The sequence below is a fragment of the Triticum aestivum genome, chromosome 6A, assembly GCF_018294505.1.
Source record: "Triticum aestivum cultivar Chinese Spring chromosome 6A, IWGSC CS RefSeq v2.1, whole genome shotgun sequence".
Taxonomy (NCBI): domain Eukaryota; kingdom Viridiplantae; phylum Streptophyta; class Magnoliopsida; order Poales; family Poaceae; genus Triticum; species Triticum aestivum.
Genome location: NC_057809.1, coordinates 439,500,889 through 439,522,368, shown reverse-complemented (window position 1 = coordinate 439,522,368; position 21,480 = coordinate 439,500,889). Strand labels below are relative to the sequence as shown.

Below are 21,480 nucleotides of genomic sequence, written 5' to 3'. Positions count from 1 at the left end.
GATCATCATCATTAGCTTCCTCACTTATTGGTGTAGGTGTCGCAGAAACAGTTTTCTGTGATGTACTACTTTCCAATAAAGGAGCAGGTACAGTTACCTCGTCAAGTTCTACTTTCCTCCCACTCACTTCTTTCGAGAGAAACTCCTTCTCTAGAAAGGATCCATTCTTAGCAACGAATGTCTTGCCTTCGGATCTGTGATAGAAGGTGTACCCAACAGTCTCCTTTGGGTATCCTATGAAGACACATTTCTCCGATTTGGGTTCGAGCTTATCAGGTTGAAGCTTTTTCACATAAGCATCGCAGCCCCAAACTTTAAGAAACGACAACTTTGGTTTCTTGCCAAACCACAGTTCATAAGGCGTCGTCTCAACGGATTTTGATGGTGCCCTATTTAACGTGAATGCGGCCGTCTCTAAAGCATAACCCCAAAACGATAGCGGTAAATCAGTAAGAGACATCATAGATCGCACCATATCTAGTAAAGTACGATTACGACGTTCGGACACACCATTACGCTGTGGTGTTCCGGGTGGCGTGAGTTGCGAAACTATTCCACAATTTTTCAAATGTACACCAAACTCGTAACTCAAATATTCTCCTCCACGATCAGATCGTAGAAACTTTATTTTCTTGTTACGATGATTTTCAACTTCACTCTGAAATTCTTTGAACTTTTCAAATGTTTCAGATTTATGTTTCATTAAGTAGATATACCCATATCTGCTTAAGTCATCTGTGAAGGTGAGAAAATAACGATATCCGCCACGAGCCTCAATATTCATCGGACCACATACATCGGTATGTATGATTTCCAACAAATCTGTTGCTCTCTCCATAGTACCGGAGAACGGTGTTTTAGTCATCTTGCCCATGAGGCACGGTTCGCAAGTACCAAGTGATTCATAATCAAGTGGTTCCAAAAGTCCATCAGTATGGAGTTTCTTCATGCGCTTTACACCGATATGACCTAAACGACAGTGCCACAAATAAGTTGCACTTTCATTATCAACTCTGTATCTTTTGGCTTCAACATTATGAATATGTGTATCACTACTATCGAGATTCATCAAAAATAGACCACTCTTCAAAGGTGCATGACCATAAAAGATATTACTCATATAAATAGAACAACCATTATTCTCTGATTTAAATGAATAACCGTCTCGCATCAAACAAGATCCAGATATAATGTTCATGCTCAACGCTGGCACCAAATAACAATTATTTAGGTCTAATATTAATCCCGAAGGTAGATGTAGAGGTAGCGTGCCGACCGCGATCACATCGACTTTGGAACCGTTTCCCACGCGCATCGTCACCTCGTCCTTTGCCAGTGCCCGCTTATTCCGTAGTCCCTGTTTCGAGTTGCAAATATTAGCAACAGAACCAGTATCAAATACCCAGGTGCTACTGCGAGCTCTAGTAAGGTACACATCAATAACATGTATATCACATATACCTTTGTTCACCTTGCCATCCTTCTTATCCGCCAAATACTTGGGGCAGTTCCGCTTCCAGTGACCAGTCTGCTTGCAGTAGAAGCACTCAGTTTCAGGCTTAGGTCCAGACTTGGGTTTCTTCTCCTGAGCAGCAACTTGCTTGCTGTTCTTCTTGAAGTTCCCCTTCTTCTTCCCTTTGCCCTTTTTCTTGAAACTAGTGGTCTTGTTAACCATCAACACTTGATGCTCCTTCTTGATTTCTACCTCCGCAGCTTTCAGCATTGCGAAGAGCTCGGGAATAGTCTTGTTCATCCCTTGCATATTATAGTTCATCACGAAGCTCTTGTAGCTTGGTGGCAGTGATTGGAGAATTCTGTCAATGACGCAATCATCCGGAAGATTAACTCCCAATTGAATCAAGTGATTATTATACCCAGACATTTTGAGTATATGCTCACTGACAGAACTGTTCTCCTCCATCTTGCAGCTATAGAACTTATTGGAGACTTCATATCTCTCAATCCGGGCATTTGCTTGAAATATTAACTTCAACTCCTGGAACATCTCATATGCTCCATGACGTTCAAAACGTCGTTGAAGTCCCGATTCTAAGCCGTAAAGCATGGCACACTGAACTATCGAGTAGTCATCAGCTTTGCTCTGCCAGACGTTCATAACATCTGGTGTTGCTCCAGCAGCAGGCCTGGCACCCAGCGGTGCTTCCAGGACGTAATTCTTCTGAGCAGCAATGAGGATAATCCTCAAGTTACGGACCCAGTCCGTATAATTGCTACCATCATCTTTCAACTTTGCTTTCTCAAGGAACGCATTAAAATTCAACGGAACAACAGCACGAGCCATCTATCTACAATCAACATAAACAAGCAAGATACTATCAGGTACTAAGTTCATGATAAGTTTAAGTTCAATTAATCAAATTACTTAAGAACTCCCACTTAGATAGACATCCCTCTAATCTTCTAAGTGATTACGTGATCCAAATCAACTAAACCATAACCGATCATCACGTGAGATGGAGTAGTTTTCAATGGTGAACATCGTTATGTTGATCATATCTACTATATGATTCACGCTCGACCTTTCGGTCTCCGTGTTCCGAGGCCATATCTGCATATGCTAGGCTCGTCAAGTTTAACCTGAGTATTCTGCGTGTGCAAAACTGGCTTGCACCCGTTGTAGATGGACGTAGAGCTTATCACACCCGATCATCACGTGGTGTCTGGGCACGACGAACTTTGGCAACGGTGCATACTCAGGGAGAACACTTCTTGATAATTTAGTGAGAGATCATCTTATAATGCTACCGTCAATCAAAGCAAGATAAGATGCATAAAAGGATAAACATCTCATGCAATCAATATAAGTGATATGATATGGCCATCATCATCTTGTGCTTGTGATCTCCATCTCCGAAGCACCGTTATGATCACCATCGTCACCGGCGCGACACCTTGATCTCCATCGTAGCATCGTTGTCGTCTCGCCAATCTTATGCTTCCACGACTATCACTACCGTTTAGTAATAAAGTAAAGCATTACATCGCGATTGCATTGCATACAATAAAGCGACAACCATATGGCTCCTGCCAGTTGCCGATAACTCGGTTACAAAACATGATCATCTCATACAATAAAATTCAGCATCATGCCTTGACCATATCACATCACAACATGCCCTGCAAAAACAAGTTAGACGTCCTCTACTTTGTTGTTGCAAGTTTTACGTGGCTGCTACGGGCTTAAGCAAGAACCAATCTCACCTACGCATCAAAACCACAACGATAGTTTGTCAAATAGACTCCGTTTTAACCTTCGCAAGGACCGGGCGTAGCCACACTTGGTTCAACTAAAGTTGGAGAGACAGTCGCCCGCAAGCCACCTGTGTGCAAAGCACGTCGGGGGAACCGGTCTCGCGTAAGCGTACGCGTAATGTTGGTCCGGGTCGTCTCGTCCAACAATACCGCCGAACCAAAGTATGACATGCTGGTAGGCAGTATGACTTATATCGCCCACAACTCACTTGTGTTCTACTCGTGCAAATAACATCAAACCATAAAACCTAGGCTCGGATGCCACTGTTGGGGAACGTAGTAATTTCAAAAAATTCCTACGCACACGCAAGATCATGGTGATGCACAGCAACGAGAGGGGAGAGTGTTGTCTACGTACCAACGCAGACCGACTGCGGAAGCGATCACACAACATAGAGGAAGTAGTCGTACGTTTTCCCGATCCGACCGATCCAAGCACCGTTACTCCGGCACCTCCGAGTTCTTAGCACACGTACAGCTCGATGACGATCCCCGGGCTCCGATCCAGCAAAGCGTCGGGGAAGAGTTCCGTCAGCACGACGGCGTGGTGACGATCTTGATGTTCTACCGTCGCAGGGCTTCGCCTAAGCACCGCTACAATATGATCGAGGTGGAATATGGTGGCAGGGGGCACCGCACACGGCTATGGAACGATCACGGGGATCAATTGTGTGTCTAGAGGTGCCCCCTGCCCCTGTATATAAAGGAGCAAGGGGGGAGAGGTGCGGCCAGCCTTGGGGCGCGCCAGGAGGAGTCCTACTCCCTCTGGGAGTAGGATTCCCCCCCCCCAATCCTAGTTGGAATAGGAATCCTCAAGGGGGGAAAGAGAGAGAGGGGGGCCGGCCACCTCTCCTAGTCCTAATAGGACTAGGGGAGGGGGGAGGCGCGCGGCCACCTTGGGCTGCCCCTTTCTCCTTTCCACTAAGGCCCATGAAGGCCCATATGGCTCCCGGGGGGTTCCGGTAACCTCCCGGTACTCCGGTAAAATCCCGATTTCACCCGGAACACTTCCGATATCCAAATATAGGCTTCCAATATATCAATCTTTATGTCTCGACCATTTCGAGACTCCTCGTCATGTCCGTGATCACATCCGGGACTCCGAACAACCTTCGGTACATCAAAATGCATAAACTCATAATAACTGTCATCGTAACGTTAAGCGTGCGGACCCTACGGTTCGAGAACAATGTAGACATGACTGAGACACTTCTCCGGTCAATAACCAATAGCGGGACCTGGATGCCCATATTGGCTCCTACATATTCTACGAAGATCTTTATCGGTCAGACCGCATAACAACATACGTTGTTCCCTTTGTCATCGGTATGTTACTTGCCCGAGATTCGATCGTCGGTATCCAATACCTAGTTCAATCTCGTTACCGGCAAGTCTCTTTACTCGTTCTGTAATACATCATCCCGCAACTAACTCATTAGTTGCAATGCTTGCAAGGCTTATGTGATGTGCATTACCGAGAGGGCCCCAGAGATACCTCTCCGACAATCGGAGTGACAAATCCTAATCTCGAAATACGCCAACCCAACATCTACCTTTGGAGACACCTGTAGAGCTCCTTTATAATCACCCATTTACGTTGTGACGTTTGGTAGCACACAAAGTGTTCCTCCGGTAAACGGGAGTTGCATAATCTCATAGTCATAGGAACATGTATAAGTCATGAAGAAAAGCAATAGCAACATACTAAACGATCGGGTGCTAAGCTAATGGAATGGGTCATGTCAATCACATCATTCAACTAATGATGTAACCTCGTTAATCAAATAACAACTCTTTGTTCATGGTTAGGAAACATAACCATCTTTGATTAACGAGCTAGTCAAGTAGAGGCATACTAGTGACGCTCTGTTTGTCTATGTATTCACACATGTATTATGTTTCCGGTTAATACAATTCTAGCATGAATAATAAACATTTATCATGATATCAGGAAATAAATAATTACTTTATTATTGCCTCTAGGGCATATTTCCTTCAATAAATTGTAGAAATGATAGGGTACAGTAGGCATAATGTGAGAAAAATTATGAATCTTGTCTTGACAGTACCTAGGTGGTGATTTGATTTATTATACTAACGGAGCTTACGAGTTTTCGTCAAGTTTTGTGTTGCGGAGTTTTCAAGTTTTGGGTAAAGTTTCCACGGACTATGGAATAAGTAGTGTAAAAAGCCTAAGCTTGGGGATGCCCAAGGCACCCCAAGGTATTATTCAAGGACAACCAAGAGCCTAAGCTTGGGGATGCCCCAGAAGGCAACCTCTCTTTCGTCTTCGTTCATCGGTAACCTTACTCGGAGCTATATTTTTATTCACCACATGATATATGTTTTTCTTGGAGCATCATTTTATTTTATTAGGATTTTCTTGCTGTTTGAATAATATCCCAAGATCCAAAATTCTTAAATGTTAGAGAGTCCTCACATAGTTACATAATTATTCGACTACTCATTGATCTTCACTTATATCTTTTGGAGTAGTTTGTCGTTTGCTCTAGTGATTCACTTATATATTTTTAGAGCACGGCGGTAGTTTTACTTTGAAGAAATTGTTGAACTCTCATGCTTCACTTATATTATTTTGAGAGTCTCTAACAGCATGGTAATTTGCTTAGGTTATGAATTTAGTCCTAATAAGATGGGCATCCAAGAGGGATATAATAAAAACTTTCATATAAAGTGCATTGAATACTATGAGAAGTTTGATTCTTTATGATTGTTTTGAGATATAGAGATGGTGACATTAGAGTCATGCTAGTGAGTAATTGTGAATTTGAGAAATACTTATGTTGAAGTTTGTGATTCCCGTAGCATGCACGTATGGTGAACCGTTATGTAACGAAGTCGGAGCATGAGATATTTATTGATTGTCTTCCTTATGAGTGGCGGTCGGGCACGAGCGATGGTCTTTTCCTACCAATCTATCCCCCTAGGAGCATGCACGTAGTACTTTGTTTCGATGACTAATAGATTTTTGCAATAAGTATGTGAGTTCTTTATGACTAATGTTGAGTCCATGGATTATACGCACTCTCACCCTTCCACCATCGCTAGCCTCTCTAGTGTCGCGCAACTTTCGTCGGTGCCATAAACCCACCGTATACCTTCCTCAAAACAGCCACCATACCTACCTATTATGGCATTTCCATAGCCATTCCGAGATATATTGCCATGCTACATTCAACTGTTCCGTTATTATGACACGCATCATCATTGTCATATTGCTTTGCGTGATCATATAGTTGACATCGTATTTGTGGCAAAGCCACCGTTCATAATTCATCCATACATGTCAATCTTGATTCATTGCACATCTCGGTACACTGTCGGAGGCATTCATATAGAGTCATACGTTGTTCTAAGTATTGAGTTGTAATTCTTGAGTTGTAAGTAAATAGAAGTGTGATGATCTTCATTATTAGAGCATTGTCCCATGTGATGAAAAAAAGAGAAGGCCTAAAAAAAGAGAAGGCCCAAAAAACAAAAACAAATGAGAGAAAAAGAGAGAAGGGGCAATGCTACTATCCTTTTACCACACTTGTGCTTCAAAGTAGCACCATGATCTTCATGATAGAGAGTCTCCTATGTTGTCACTTTCATATACTAGTGGGAATTTTTCATAATAGAACCTGGATTGTATATTCCAATGATGGGCTTCCTCAGATTTCCCTAGGTCTTCATGAGCAAGCAAGTTGGATGCACACCCACTTAGTTTTCTTTTTGAGCTTTCATAAACTTATAGCTCTAGTGCATCTGTTGCATGGCAATCCCTACTCACTCACATTGATATCTATTGATGGGAATATCCATAGCCCGTTGATACGCCTAGTTGATGTGAGACTATCTCCTTCTTTTTGTATTCTCCACAACCACCATATTCTATTCTACCTATAGTGCTATGTCCATGGCTCACGCTCATGTATTGCGTGAAAGTTGAAAAAGTTTGAGAACATCAAAAGTATGAAACAATTGCTTGGCTTGTCATCGGGGTTGTGCATGATTTGAATATTTTGTGTGATGAATATGGAGCATAGCCAGACTATATGATTTCGTAGGGATAAGCTTTCTTTGGCCATGTTATTTTGAGAAGGCATAATTGCCTTGTTAGTATGCTTGAAGTATTATTGTTTTAATGTCAATATTAAACTTTTGTCTTGAATCTTATGGATATGAACATTCATGCCACAATAAAGAAAATTACATGGACAAATATGTTAGGTAGCATTCCACATCAAAAGTTCTGTTTTTATCATTTACCTACTCGAGGATGAGCAGGAATTAAGCTTGGGGATGCTTGATACGTGTCCAACGTATCTATAATTTTTTATTGTTCCATGCTATTATATTATCTATCTTGGATGTTTTATATGCATTTATATGCTATTTTATATGATTTTTGGGACTAACCTATTAACCTAGATGTTGGGGAACGCAGTAATTCAAAAAAATTCCTACGATCACGCAAGATCTAACTAGGAGATGCATAGCAATGAGAGGGGAGAGTGTGTCCACGTACCCTCATAGACCGACAGCGGAAGCGTTTAGTAACGCGGTTGATGTAGTTGAACGTCTTCATGATCCAACCGATCCTAGCACCGAACATAAGGCACCTCCGTGTTCAGCACACGTTCAGCACGATGACGTCCCTCGAGCTCTTGATCCAGTTGAGGACGAGGGAGAGTTCCATCAGCACGACGGCGTGGCGACGGTGATGATGAAGCTATCGGCGCAGGGCTTTGCCTAAGCACTACGACGATATGACTGAGGTGGCAAACTGTGGAGGGGGCACTGCACACGGCTAAGAGATGTCTGTTGTGCCTTTGGGGTTCCCCCTGCCCCTGTATATAAAGGAGGAGGGGAGGAGGCGGCCAGCCTAGGGGGGGAAATAGGGAAGGGAGAGGAAGAAGAGAAGGAAAGGGGGTCGCGCCCCCTCCCTAGTCCAATTTGGACTCCCTATAGGGAGGGGGCGCGGCTACCCCTTGTGGGCTGCCTCCCCTCTCCCCTATGGCCCATGTAGGCCCAATATTCCCCCGGTGGTTCCGGTAACCCCTCGGTACTTCGGAAAAATACCTGAATCACACGGAACCATTTCGATGTCCGAATACAACCATCCAATATATGAATCTTTACCTCTCAACCATTTCGAGACTCCTCGTCATGTTCGTGATCTCATTCGGGTCTCCTAACAAACTTCGGTCATCAAATCACATAACTCATAATACAAATGTCATCAAACGTTAATCGTGCGGACCCTGCGGGTTCAAGAACTATGTAGACATGACCGAGACACATATCCAGTCAATAACCAATAGCGGAACCTAGATGGTCATATTGGCTCCTACATATTCTATGAAGATCTTTATCGGTCAACCCGCATAACAACATACGTCATTCCCTTTGTCATCGGTATGTTACTTGCCCGAGATTCGGTCGTCGGTATCATCATACCTAGTTCAATCTCGTTACCAGCAAGTCTCTTTACTCATTCTGTAATGCATCATCCCGTAACTAACTCATTAGTCACATTGCTTGCAAGGCTTATAGTGATGTGCATTACCGAGAGGGCCTGGAGATACCTCTCCGATACAAGGAGTGACAAATCCTAATCTTGATCTATGCCAACCAAACAAACACCTTCGGAGACACCTATAGAGCATCTTTATAATCACTCGGTTATGTTGTGACGTTTGATAGCACACAAGGTGTTCCTCTGGCATTCAGGAGTTGCATAATCTCATACTCAGAGGAATATGTATAAGTCATGAAGAAAGCAATAGCAATAAAACTTAACGATCATTATGCTAAGCTAATGGATGGGTCTTCTCCATCATTTTCCTAATGATGTGATCCCGTTCATCAAATGACAACACATGTATATGGTTAGGAAACTTAACCATCTTTGATTAACGAGCTAGTCTAGTAGAGGCTTACTAGGGACATGGTGTTTTGTCTATGTATCCGCACATGTATCAAGTTTCCGGTTAATAAAATTCTAGCATGAATAATAAACATTTATCATGATATAAGGAAATATAAAATAACAACTTTATTATCGCCTCTAGGGCATATTTCCTTCACTAGAGCCCAGTGCAAGTTTCTGTTTTTTCCTTGTTTTTGAGTTTCGCAGAAAAGGAATATCAAACAGAGTCCAATTGACCTGAAAATTTACTAAGATTATTTTTTGAAAATATGAAAAATACTAGAACAAAAAAGTATCGGAGAGGAGTCCCGGGGACACCACAAGGGTGGAGGGTGCACCCCCTGACCTTGTGGCTGCCTGGTGGGTCCCCCTGACTTGTTCCCGACTCCAACACCTCTTATATATTCCCAAACTTCCAGAACAGAACCTAGATAGGGAGTTCCGCCGCCGCATGCCTCTATATCCACCAAAAACCAATCAGGACCCTATTCTGGCACCCTCCCGGAGGGAGAAACCATCACCGGTGGTCGTCTTCATCATCCTGGCGCTCTCCATGACGAGGAGGGAGTAGTTCACCCTCGGGGCTGAGGATATGTACCAGTAGCTATGTGTTTGATCTCTCTCTCTCTCGTGTTCTTGATTTGGCACGATCTTGATGTACCGTGAGCTTTGCTATTATAGTTGGATCTTATGATGTTTCTTCCCCTCTACCTTCTTGTAATAGATTGAGTTTTCCCTTTGAAGTTATCTTATTGGATTGAGTCTTGAAGGATTTGAGTACACTTGATGTATGTCTTGCATGTTCTTATCTGTGGTGACAATTGGATATTCACGTGATCTACTTGATGTATCTTTTGGTGATCAACTTGCAGGTTCTGTGACCTTGTGAACTTATGCATAGGGGTTGGCACACATTTTCATCTTGACTCTCCGGTAGAAACTTTGGGGCCCTATTTGAAGTTCTTTGTGTTGGTTTGAATAGATGAATCTGAGATTGTGTCATGCATATCGTATAATCAAACCCGCGAATACTTGAGGTGACATTGGAGTATCTAGGTGACATTGGGGTTTTGGTTGATTTGTATCTTAAGGTGTTATTTTAGTATGAACTCTAGGGTTGTTTGTAACACTTATGGGAATAGCCCAATAGATTGATCAGAAAGAATAACTTTGAGGTGGTTTCGTACCCTACAATAATCTCTTCATTTGTTCTGCGCTATTAGTGACTTTGGAGTGACTCTTTGTTGCACGTTGAGGGATTGTTATATGATCTAATTATGTTATCATTGTTGAGAGAACTTGCACTAGTGAAAGTATGAACCCTAGGCCTTGTTTCTAAGCATTGCAATAACGCTTTCGCTCACTTTTGCTATTATTTACCTTGCTATTTTTATATTTTTAGATTACAAAAGCCTATATCTACCATCCATATTGCACTTGTATCACCATCTCTTCACCAAACTAGTGCACCTATACAATTTACCATTGTATTGGGTGTGTTGGGGACACAAGAGACTCTTTTTTTATTTGGTTGCAGGGTTGTTTGAGAGAGACCATCTTCATCCTACGCCTCCCACGGATTGATCAACCTTAGGTCATCCACTTGAGGGAAAATTGCCACTGTCCTACAATACTCTGCACTTGGAGGCCCAACAACGTCTACAAGGATAAAGTTGCATAGTAGACATCAGTCCTCGGGGCGACGGCCCATTATACATGGGCCGGACTAGTGGAGTCCTACTGTGATAGGAGATCTATGAATCTGTGGTGTGCCCTCCAAGTCAACAAGGCGTCGAATCTCTTTTATTCCTTATTGTAATCTATCTTCAGTAACCCTAGCCCTATCGGTGTCTATATAAACCGAGGGTTGTAGTCATTAGGGTTAGAGCTATCTTCCTCCCCCGTAGTCTAGGGTTAGGTCATACTGATCTCGAGGTAAATCTACTCTGTAAACCACGTTATACAATCAAGCAGGACATATGGTTTTACCTCTTTGAGAGGGCCTGAACCTGGGTAAACACTGTGTTCGTCGTCCCTTATTACCCATCGATCCTAGATCCACAGCTCGGGACCCCCTACCCCAAGGTCTGCCGGTTTTGACATCGAAAGTGACCTTCTTGGAGCTACACAATGTTGGTGCGATGGTGTAAAATAAGATGGAGAATGTGTTCTTGTATCATACATGTCCCGCAAAGGATATGGATTTACATGAGCATGGGGAGGCATCCACAGCATTGGCATTGGCGGCCCAAAACAAGGATATGAATATGTTGCATTGAAATTCTCACTTTGCCAATATTAATCCTCATATTTGTGCCTAGGGGTGATCTTGATGCTTTTGCATTACTTGTTTGATAAGCACTTTTTTCTTCACCTGCTTTTTGATATTTAGCTAGTAACTCTGCGAAAGTGATTTTCGATCTCTTACCCTTGTGCCTATGTCAGCCTTTGTTTTCTTTGGTTGTGCTTGCACCAATCTCTGAATTTTCTTGTTGCCCCCAGTACTTGGCGTCTTCTGTGCAACCTTGATGGAATTCCCGCCTTCAAAAATATCTTCATTGTGCTCTTGAACAACTTTTTTACTTGAAAGCTTGATCCCATCATCCAATGTTTTTACCTTCTCATCATTTAATGAATCAGCTTGAAGAAACCAATGCAAGAACTTTTTGCCATCAGGACCAATCGAAATAGACTGGTCATCCTTTGGTGTTTCAACATATCTCAATCATTCTTTATCAATTGCTGATTTGACTATTTGACAAAACATTTGCAATCCTCAAAATTATGTTTGAATGAATGATGCAACCTACAATACATTCGTCTTAGGATAGATGGCTCGACATGGTGATCCAGAATTCTTATGTAATTATTTTTTAGCAAAAAATCAAATATTTGATCACACATGCTTGAATTGAAGGTATACTTCTTATTTTTAGCCGGTCTTGGTGTGAGAACGGCTTTGGAGGTAAGCAAACAAATGGTTTATATTTGGAATCTCCCCCATTCGGCTATGCACTATGTTTTGCACTCTATATCTGATGTCTTTTGATAAGATGTCATAATAGCATCGGCTTTCTCATCAGAATTAAACCTTGGCTTTAAATTTCTGAAACAAAAATAGTTAGAGCATACATGTCTCAGTTGAGACCAAATGCCATCCAAGTAACAAATAAGCAAAGCTATTCAATTAGGTATGAACTTTAGATAAAGCAATGAGGAAAGCCTTGGCTGCAACAATAAGTCACTATCGGTCTTTATAAATGATGCAATGGGTTGACCGATATGCTCAATAACAATTTTATTGCTAACAAGTAAATTACCCTTCTTCATTGGTCTTTCAAAATTACCTATGAGGATTTGTCTAATAGATGCATCAACAATAAAGTTTGTGACCAAATCTAAAAATAGGTAAATTACTTGTAAGCCATACCTCTTCAAATATGTTGGGAGAGCATGATGGTGGTGCGACTTGAAGAACATCTTGCTCCGTCTTTGGATGGCTCCCCAATGCCTTGTCATCATATTTTTCTTGATTCCATGCATCATTGCTTTGAAAATCTATGTTAGCCGAACTTTGTTCGGCTACTTGTTCTTGTCCTTGGGGCTTGTCAATTTCTATGGCACGGAACTCATAGGGCAGGAAGTAGGTTCCATTAACTTCAGAAAAATCAAGCATGGTTGTTTTGACATGTTTTCCATGCCCTTTCTCAATACTACTTGCCTCTTTTCATTTGATGCATTCGGAATATATACTACTTGATTCGGCTTTTTCAACCGAAGCACTTTCATGTTTCGAATCATCCTTCTTTTCATTAATACTACCAATTGGCAATGCTTCTTTTATCTGAGACAATTCTATTTCTATTTGTTTCTGGCAGCAAGCGGCAAAATTGGCTTTAAGCTTTTTCTCAATTTCAGCCCACTCCGGATATGATTGGCCCCCAATGCTTTTTGATTCTTTCGGCAATGACGCATGGGTGTTGCCGAAACTTTGCAATTGTGTAGGGGGTGTATAATATGATGTAGTACTAGGTGAAGACATATGCATTGTTATAAAATCATATTTTTGCTCGCAATTTTACCAATTAGTAAAGATTCATCTTTTTGCAAAACTCTAGCTTTTATTGCATTATAATCAGGAACAAGCCCCTTATCATGTTGTTCAAGGCAAAGAGCACCAATCTTATTATTTACGGTTATATCCATTTTTAATGTAGTCACTTCCCATTCTGTAAGGGATTGCTCCACAATACTTTTAGATTCTTTCGGCATTAAGGTGTTGCCGAAATTACGCAATTGCGTAGAGGATGCATTATATGCTACGATATTAGATGGTGGCATGTGCACTCCTATAAAATTTTCACTTATTCGGCTATGACTGTGAAGATGCGGAGCCGAATTATGAGCATCTACAGTTGTATACGGTGCCGAATAATTACTAACATGAGGTATAACATACGACGGTTGAGAGTAACCGGCCGAATAGCTAGTAGTAGCATGACCAATTCTCCCATCCATCGGCATGGTTGAACTATTATATTGCAAATTAATTGCCGATAAATAAAAAGGCGAAACACTTTGTCGCATGCTATTGGTAGTTCTTACAAGAGATGTTTCAACTTGATTGACCAAACTCATCATGTTCTTCACTGGCATAATGATTTCTGGGGTTGCCGATGCATGAGAGTTGGAGTACATATGGTGCATGTTACTAGTATCATAAGAAATTGAAGTATGTAAATTACTTTGAATCGGCCTATGCACGTAATTAGATGCATGATTGAAAAAATTAGGGCTGACCGATAGAGTATACTCATTGAAAGATCTGTAACACCATATGAATTATTTGCATCTAAAGTATAGAATTGGGTATTCATATTACCTTTGTAGATTGCACACCCTAGATGACGATCTCTTCATAAAAAGAACGGACTGGAGACCGTTTAAAGCTTCGTTCCCAACGGAGTCGCCAAAAAGTGTGTTCGCACACGAACACGTCACCGTGTATTCTCGACGCCAGGGTGATGCCCAAAAGCGTGGTACGCAAGCAATTCGGCGAACGCTTTTGTAGACCCAAAACCCTACACGCCTAGGAGGGATCCCGTCAGGGTGCGTCGCAACTATGGGCTGCCCTAGGTCGACCTAATCGTCCCTAGGGCCTCGAGGTTCGCCGCCCTGCAACAAGAAAATGAATGAAGAACGAGAAAGAAGAAGAACAAAGGAGAAGACAAAAGGTAAAGTGGTAGATGTTTGTTCGATTGTGTGTTTTCAATCGGCCCTCACCCATTAGGTATATAAGAGGCGGATGGACTTCCCGTACAAAAAAAGAACTCCAAATCACGCCCAAATCTTTTCAAAATTAATTGAACTCGGATTTAGGTAAGTCTTGAACATCTGTTCGGTTTGTAGGTCCCACGGGTCACAAACGACCTCGGATGAAGATAAGCCCATAAGAAAAATTGACCGTTTTAACGAGACGAACAACTTTTGTGTTGAAAGTGTTTTGATTCAAAGCCATCTTAAGGACCGAATCTCTCACGCAAAACAGCCGACTGGTGGCGCTACTCATCAGACACGTGTCTGGTGGGGCGCGCCATATTTTGTCTCATGACAAAGCTGCATTCCGATGGCTCTAACTTTTGGATACGAACTCGGATTGGGATGATTTTTATATCAAAATCAATTGTTTCGATGAAACGCACAACTTTTGTGTTGAAACATTTTACATCAGAGGCCATCTTAATTGAGATTCATGTCATTTTTTAATCTGGTGTCAACATAAGCATTTCTAAACTTGTCATAAATATTGCGTAAGAGGCCATTTTAGACCATGTTCATATCCATCTCGTTCTTCTTAAAGAGAATCATCCGGAGGTGACCTCCAAACATAAGTTTGAATTAGTCTCGATATAACTTAAAGCTACTTTTTATGATTGTGCCACTTTTGAGTGTCGACAAGTTGTTTTCGTGCAAAAATACTGTAATGACTTGGTCAACAATTTGGAATGATAAGCTACATATCTTTCTCTAAAAAAACAAATCTCCTTCTAACACACACAGTCGACAGTCATCACAGATGCTCCTCCTGAATTCCGAACCACTTCCGCACACTCGCAGGAGTTGGGTGCTGAACACGTTACTGCTTACTTGCAAGGTTTCCCTTGCATCACGAGGTGTCCAGACTCTTTCCTTCATGTGCAGCTCTTGCCCCGACCATTCATTTACCCAACAAACATAGGGAGCTAGTCTACGTACGACGAGGGAGCGAAGATTGATGTGTGCAAACAACTTCCACACAACACAACCGTACTCACGCTGACACAAGTTTTGCAGCCAGTAGGTACGACCACAAGGAGGTTAAATTTATGCCACCTTGGCCTATGCCTTACGTTTCAAGGTAAAGCATGCCATGAGAATTTGCATTAGATATACACGCCGCTCAGGTGTACCGACTCTGGAGCACGCAAGAAAAAGGAACTCTGAAGCAAAATGCTCAACCACCGGCTGTTGCTGCTCCACCGGCCAACTGCAAGCTTGCATCTCTAACAGCGTACGCGGCCGATCTTCGTAAGTGGCAGCAGAGCTCTAGTCCTAGGTTCTGCTAACTAACGGTCAGACTGCATCAAGAAAACATACATGATTAGCTGTGTTGTGTATTCCCCTCAAAAAAGAAAGTTGTGTTGTGTATGTGTCTAGCTAGTACATCTTTATTATCGAAGAAAAAGCAAACAGGTGATACTAAACATGTGGAGACAGCCAAACAAAATTAAATGGACTAGTGGGACAGTAGAGAGATATCCAAACAAGATCTCCTGTTTATTATGCTTTTCTCCCCACCTTTATGTCTCTCCCCACATTTGTTTTCCTTGCAGAGATGGGCAAAGGCAAATCCAGTCTTATCCCGCCGCTCACTTCTTTCTTTTCAAATCGGACGATATCATCTGTTCATGGCATCTTTAAATTCACTATGTTCCCTAATTTGGGGCTCCTTCGTTCAATTGAGATATTTAATTTTAGATTTGATTCAGGATTTTGGCTGGATCGGCCATTTTCATTGAGATGTTCAATTTTAATTTTGGACTTGGCTCTTTAGTTTTAGAGTTCTCACAATTTTAACTAGAGCAACGATTTTGATTGAGGTGTTTAATTTTAAATTTAGTTCATGAATTTAACCGAGTAAAAAAATTCTCAAATTAATCAGTAGCAACCAACCTATAAAAACACATCGGTTCCGCACAACCTTTCAATCACTTGGCAAAACAAAAGAAACGCCACCATGCGACTTTCTCACATATGTAAGTTTCATTTTTGCAAGTGCTCACATTCGTAAGTTGATTAGCAGATATCACAGAACCAAACCGCCAAAAAAGACCCATCAACATACGGCATTATAAGGAAACATACTTCATCTCCCCCACGCGTCAAACAAAAATTATGAGATCCTAACAACACCTACCGTGACAACCCTTCTAGTTAGTATGATTTACAGAAATAATAAATCCCCAACATACGAATTTTAAGCATGGCAATCCGGGCGTTTTTCATGACAACTTTAGTTCACGTGAGGTTGGCAAACATGACAATTTTCTGACAAAAAACCAGTTTGGGACAAAGTTGTCGTGTTTTAACAACTAAAGAAAAATGTTCAGGGGGACATTTTAAATTAGTCCATGATTTAGTATGACCTCCTGGGATCTCCTAAGCACTTATTCATCAGTGTTGAAGAGATATCTTGCGCTCACATCTTCATAAACATTAACCCACAAACATAGGAAATTCACAGAAAGTTTTATTTGTTATTTTTTTTCTAGCACACATATAAAGTGCTTTTTTAATGTTAATACGGTACAATTGCAGATGCTGACATATAGTCATCCTTATGAGCGCATGTACGCACACGTTATACCTATAAGCACCGCTAAATACTGAGCTGGCATAATATTTTAAAATTGACGTAGTCATTATAGACGTTCCGTAGTCAACGAGAACATCTACTTTCACTGAACGAACATTGCCGAAAACCCTAAAATAAATTCAGAAAAAATACGAGCACCAGTGTACATCTGACCTACATTCAGGTTGTATTGTATGGAGGGTCAATTTTTGCTTGGTAATCACTGAAATCGCAAAGAATTGACAATAAAGGTGTCTATCGATAATGACAACACTCCACTCATATATATACTCATTTTTGGAATTGGAAATACAAGTTTAGTGACAGTTGAATCTTCTCTGGTCTACAGCATGTTTCTCCGTCAAAACCTCTATCACTACCTGTTCCCCTCTTGTCTTATAAAAGAAAAGTTGTGACTAATCCTCGCACAAGATGACAAGAGTTAGATGATCGGCGGTGGCGGCGTCTCCCACACATCGAACACATTCTCGTTATGCAGGGCGAAAAGACGGTCGCCCCCAATGGAGAAGTCGCAGATGGCGCCGCCGTCGCTCCCGCGCAGCGTTGAGGTCAGTGCATGGTCGGGGCCAGTGAATACCGAGATGGCGTCGTTCGTCGACGCGAAGAGCTGGCCGGCGTGCGTGGCGAGCTTGGGATAGCACGTCTCCTCGGCGTGCACCTTCTTCCTGCTCATCAGCTTGCTCCGTGATCTCCACCGCACGCCGCCGGCGCTGCTCCGGAGGTCGAGGAACCCGAGGTCGTCGTACTGGTTGATGACGCAGATCGACCTCCCGTCCTCCATTGCGATGGCGTGGACCGCGTGCTTATCCTCGAGCGACGCCGGCGTGCCGACGTCGCACCACGACCAGACGACGTTCTTGTCCCGGAAATCCAGCAGGCTTATGAAAGAAGAATCCGCCCGCGGGAACATGGTGGCCGCCATGAGCGTTCTGGTGCCGTCCAGCCACTGGAGCTTATCGGCGTCCCCGAGGGCGCAGCCGGGCGGCTCGTAGAAGAAACCCGTCTGGTCGCCGGTGGTGCCGTCCCATACACCAATGCCATACTCGTTGAGCCGGCCCTTGCAGCTCGCAAAGATGCTGCACTCCTGGTCGAAGGCCAGTGCCCCGGGGGTGAAGGACCTGAGCTGACGATCGTGCGCGACGCGGAAGCGGTGGTGCATCTCGCCGGTGAGCGCCGAGAAGGCGGCCACGCCGCCGTCCCGCCTGCCGGGGCGCTCGCGCGCAGCGACGAGGAGCGTGGAGGCGTCGAGGTAGGCCGCGTCGTTGACCGGCGCGTGGTCGAGGTAGACCGGCCGGCGCTCCTCGAGCATCCAGTTGTAGACGCGCACGGCGCCGCCGTGCGCGACGCAGCAGCCCCCGTCGGGCGCCGCGCGGACGGCCGTGCCGTCCCCCGCGGCCCGGCCCGGCACGGACGCGGCCAGGCGGAGGCGGTCGCCGTCGAAGTCGTCCCAGCGCGCGGCGCGGACGCGGTCGAGGAGGCCGTAGTAGAGCGCCTCGCGGCAGAGCACGGCGTCGGGGATGTGGGGCGGCACGTGGAGGCCGCCCGTGCGGAGCAGGTCGAGCAGCACTGCGAAGCAGGCCGGGTCGCGGTCGATGAAGTAGTCGGCCTCGTCGCCCGTGGCCGCGGCGTTCCAGGAGGCGTCCAGCATGGCGCCGAGCATGGTGTCCCGCCCCGCGGCGGCGAGCGTGGCGGCCGTGGTCTGGAACACCCGTCCGCCGACGTTCAAGCACACGCCGCCGCGGCCGCGGCCACCCGGTGCTGGCGTGCACATAGTCGGCCGCGCGTAATGGGGGTGCGTCGACGGTCGTCCTTTTGGTTTGTTGGGCGAGCGTTGGAATGACCGGGTCGATGGTTTGGCCGCAGCGGCCTTTTATGGGGCGGAGAAAAGGTCGGGCTAGGTGGCGACGGAAGCGATGATTCGGTCGCGCGGGACGTCAGCGCGACTGTTCCTTGGACGCAATAAGGGTCGGCGGCGTTCGGGTTTGGGGATCGGGTGCCGTGGTCTTGTGGTGGGGCAGCGCGAGGGATTTGTTTACGGAGTGGGTTTTGGGTGCGTGGTGGCTCTATCTTCTCGTCATGGTGAGTGCGGTGCGCGGAACGGGGAACCGAGCTCTGTCCCAAGCTTCCATTCCCTCGGGGTGCTGACTGTAGTGGATTAGAAACTTCCGTGGGTCGGGTGGACTTAACTGGTACACTGAGCAGGCTGACAGCAACTTCACTGTTCGTTACGGTGAAGATCATGAACCACTTACCAGAAGCACTACCGATTGCTTAGGCCATCTCCAACCAACCTTCAAACCGCCCACAACGGTCTGTATCGTCAGGTCGGTTCCGACGTGTTTTTTTTGCAAACCAGACAAATTAGAGGGCTTTGCGGGTATCCGGATCACTGCCACACCCGCTTCTGACTGCCTGCCTTGTCCCGCCCAAAAAATCCTTCCTCTCCCGCGCCATTTCCCACCCGAAGCGAGCTACCCATATTCATGGCACTCTAAAGCGGCCGTTCCGCATTGACATCGGCCTAGAACATATGTGACATCTCGCTCGCGCTGGCATTGAAGCGGTCGGCCGAGGACGCCGCGACTGTGCACGTCTTCTCTCTACATTGAAATTGCATCCGTCTACCCGCCTGCCTCCATTAAACCCGGGTGTGTGTCGAGAAAGCTACTCCGGTGCCCCGAGCGCCACACGTCTGTTCTTGTGTCCGACGGCATTAAACACCTCTCTGTTTGGCTTCTCGCATCCGCCCGCTATATAAACCTAACCAGGCGTGGGGCAAAAACCGCACCTCATCTCCGCTCTCCATCTCCTCCTTGCACCACACCCGTTGAGGGAGTCCTGGACTAGGGGTCCTTGGGTGTGCGACCAATCTCACATGGGCCGGATTGTTGGGCCGCATTGTGTCCGGACCAAAGACCTTTTGTGCCTTGGTGTGCGACCCAAGACAGGATGGAAGATCCGGTATTCCTTTGATGTAACCGACTATATGTAAACCCTAGTACCCCTGGTGTATATAACCCAGGGGGTTTAGTCCGTGGAGGCTAGAAGAACAATTACCATCCTACTAGTTAGGGTTTAGTTCGTCTGATCTCGTGGTAGATCTACTCTGTAATCCTCATATACACAAGCAATATAATCAAGAAGGACGTAGGGTTTTGCCTCTTAGAGAGGGCCCGAACCTGGGTAAATATCGTGCCCCACATCTATGGTTCCCCATCGATCCAAGGTCCACAGTTCGGGACCCCCTACCTGAGATCCGCCGGTTTTGACACCGACATTGGTGCTTTCATCAAGAGTTTCTTTGTCGAATCATCGAAGGATTGATGGCTCGCCTGATCATTGGAGACAGCATCATCACCGGGGACAACTTCGTCCCCGGGCAGCTTTCGCGTTCGGCAACATTGTTCTGCACGCCGACTCGATCGGACATCTCAACCCGGTCGACAGCTTCGCCCCTGAGAATCAAATCAGGTTCGGTAATTTTGAATACATCGCCGACACTCAGGGCGATCTGTTCTTCACCGGCTTTTCAGCCTCACTTGGAACAACCACGACTCCCGAGGCATTAATTTCGGGGCCTCTTCCCGATCTGATCTCCAGATCGGCCCTTGTCGCACTATCAACTTCGAGCTTGGGTGTAGCTCTTACGTCCGAAGATCAGGAATCAACCCTGTCCGGACCTTTCTGCCTCGCCGAGGACCCGGCTTTGAGCCCTAACGGGAGTTCGGCGCCCGAGGACTGGGAGTCGGCCCCAGCCGGACTCGCCCTCCCCAGTACAGACCTGGTGGTGAGCTTCAACGCAGGTACAACGTCCGAAGATCGGGATTTCGCCCTGGCCAGACTCGTGCCTCTTCTCACTGTAGCAACAGAGGTCAGCTTTGAAGAAATCTCATGCTCGACAGAGGTCAGCTTCGAAGAAATCTCATGCCCTATTAAACGAGGCACTCGATCGAATCCAGATGATGACTATCGTCGATGGCCCGTCCTTAACTCATGCTCGACAGAGCCTTGAGGTAGGCCACAGGGAATTTACTTCCCACCCACCACCCACTTAGTAGCCACCGTCGAGGACTTAACCGACATGCTGGACTATGTCAGGGAGGAGGCTGATGACATAGGGACGACAGCGAGGCCACAGCCCACACTAGAGCCACCCTCCCATCACCAGCCGATGGGCGGCCACATGCACCTATGACATCTACATCGTGGACACCCCCAAGGACAACGGCGATGGCGCTAATGGGGATGGAACCCCCAAAAACAAACCTAGAGAGGAGCCCCCCAAACGCCGAAGATAACATCGATGATCCAAAGGGCGACACGGCAGGGAAAGCAACACGGGCATCGGAGAGGATGA

General features: G+C 45.1%; 1 protein-coding gene across 1 annotated transcript; it reads right to left on the bottom strand.

Moving 5' to 3' along the window:
* Window positions 1–17,386: 17,386 nt before the first annotated feature.
* LOC123130702 (BTB/POZ domain-containing protein At2g24240-like) lies at window positions 17,387–18,948 on the bottom strand. Its single transcript, XM_044550520.1, has one exon. It carries the CDS (start codon window positions 18,892–18,894, stop codon window positions 17,545–17,547), a length of 1,350 nt encoding a protein of 449 aa, XP_044406455.1. The 5' UTR covers window positions 18,895–18,948; the 3' UTR covers window positions 17,387–17,544.
* Window positions 18,949–21,480: the final 2,532 nt, after the last annotated feature.

Coding starts and splice junctions, on each gene's coding strand:
- LOC123130702 (XM_044550520.1), bottom strand. CDS start 18,894: ATGTGCACGCCAGCACCGGGTGGCCGCGGCCGCGGCGGCGTGTGCTTG.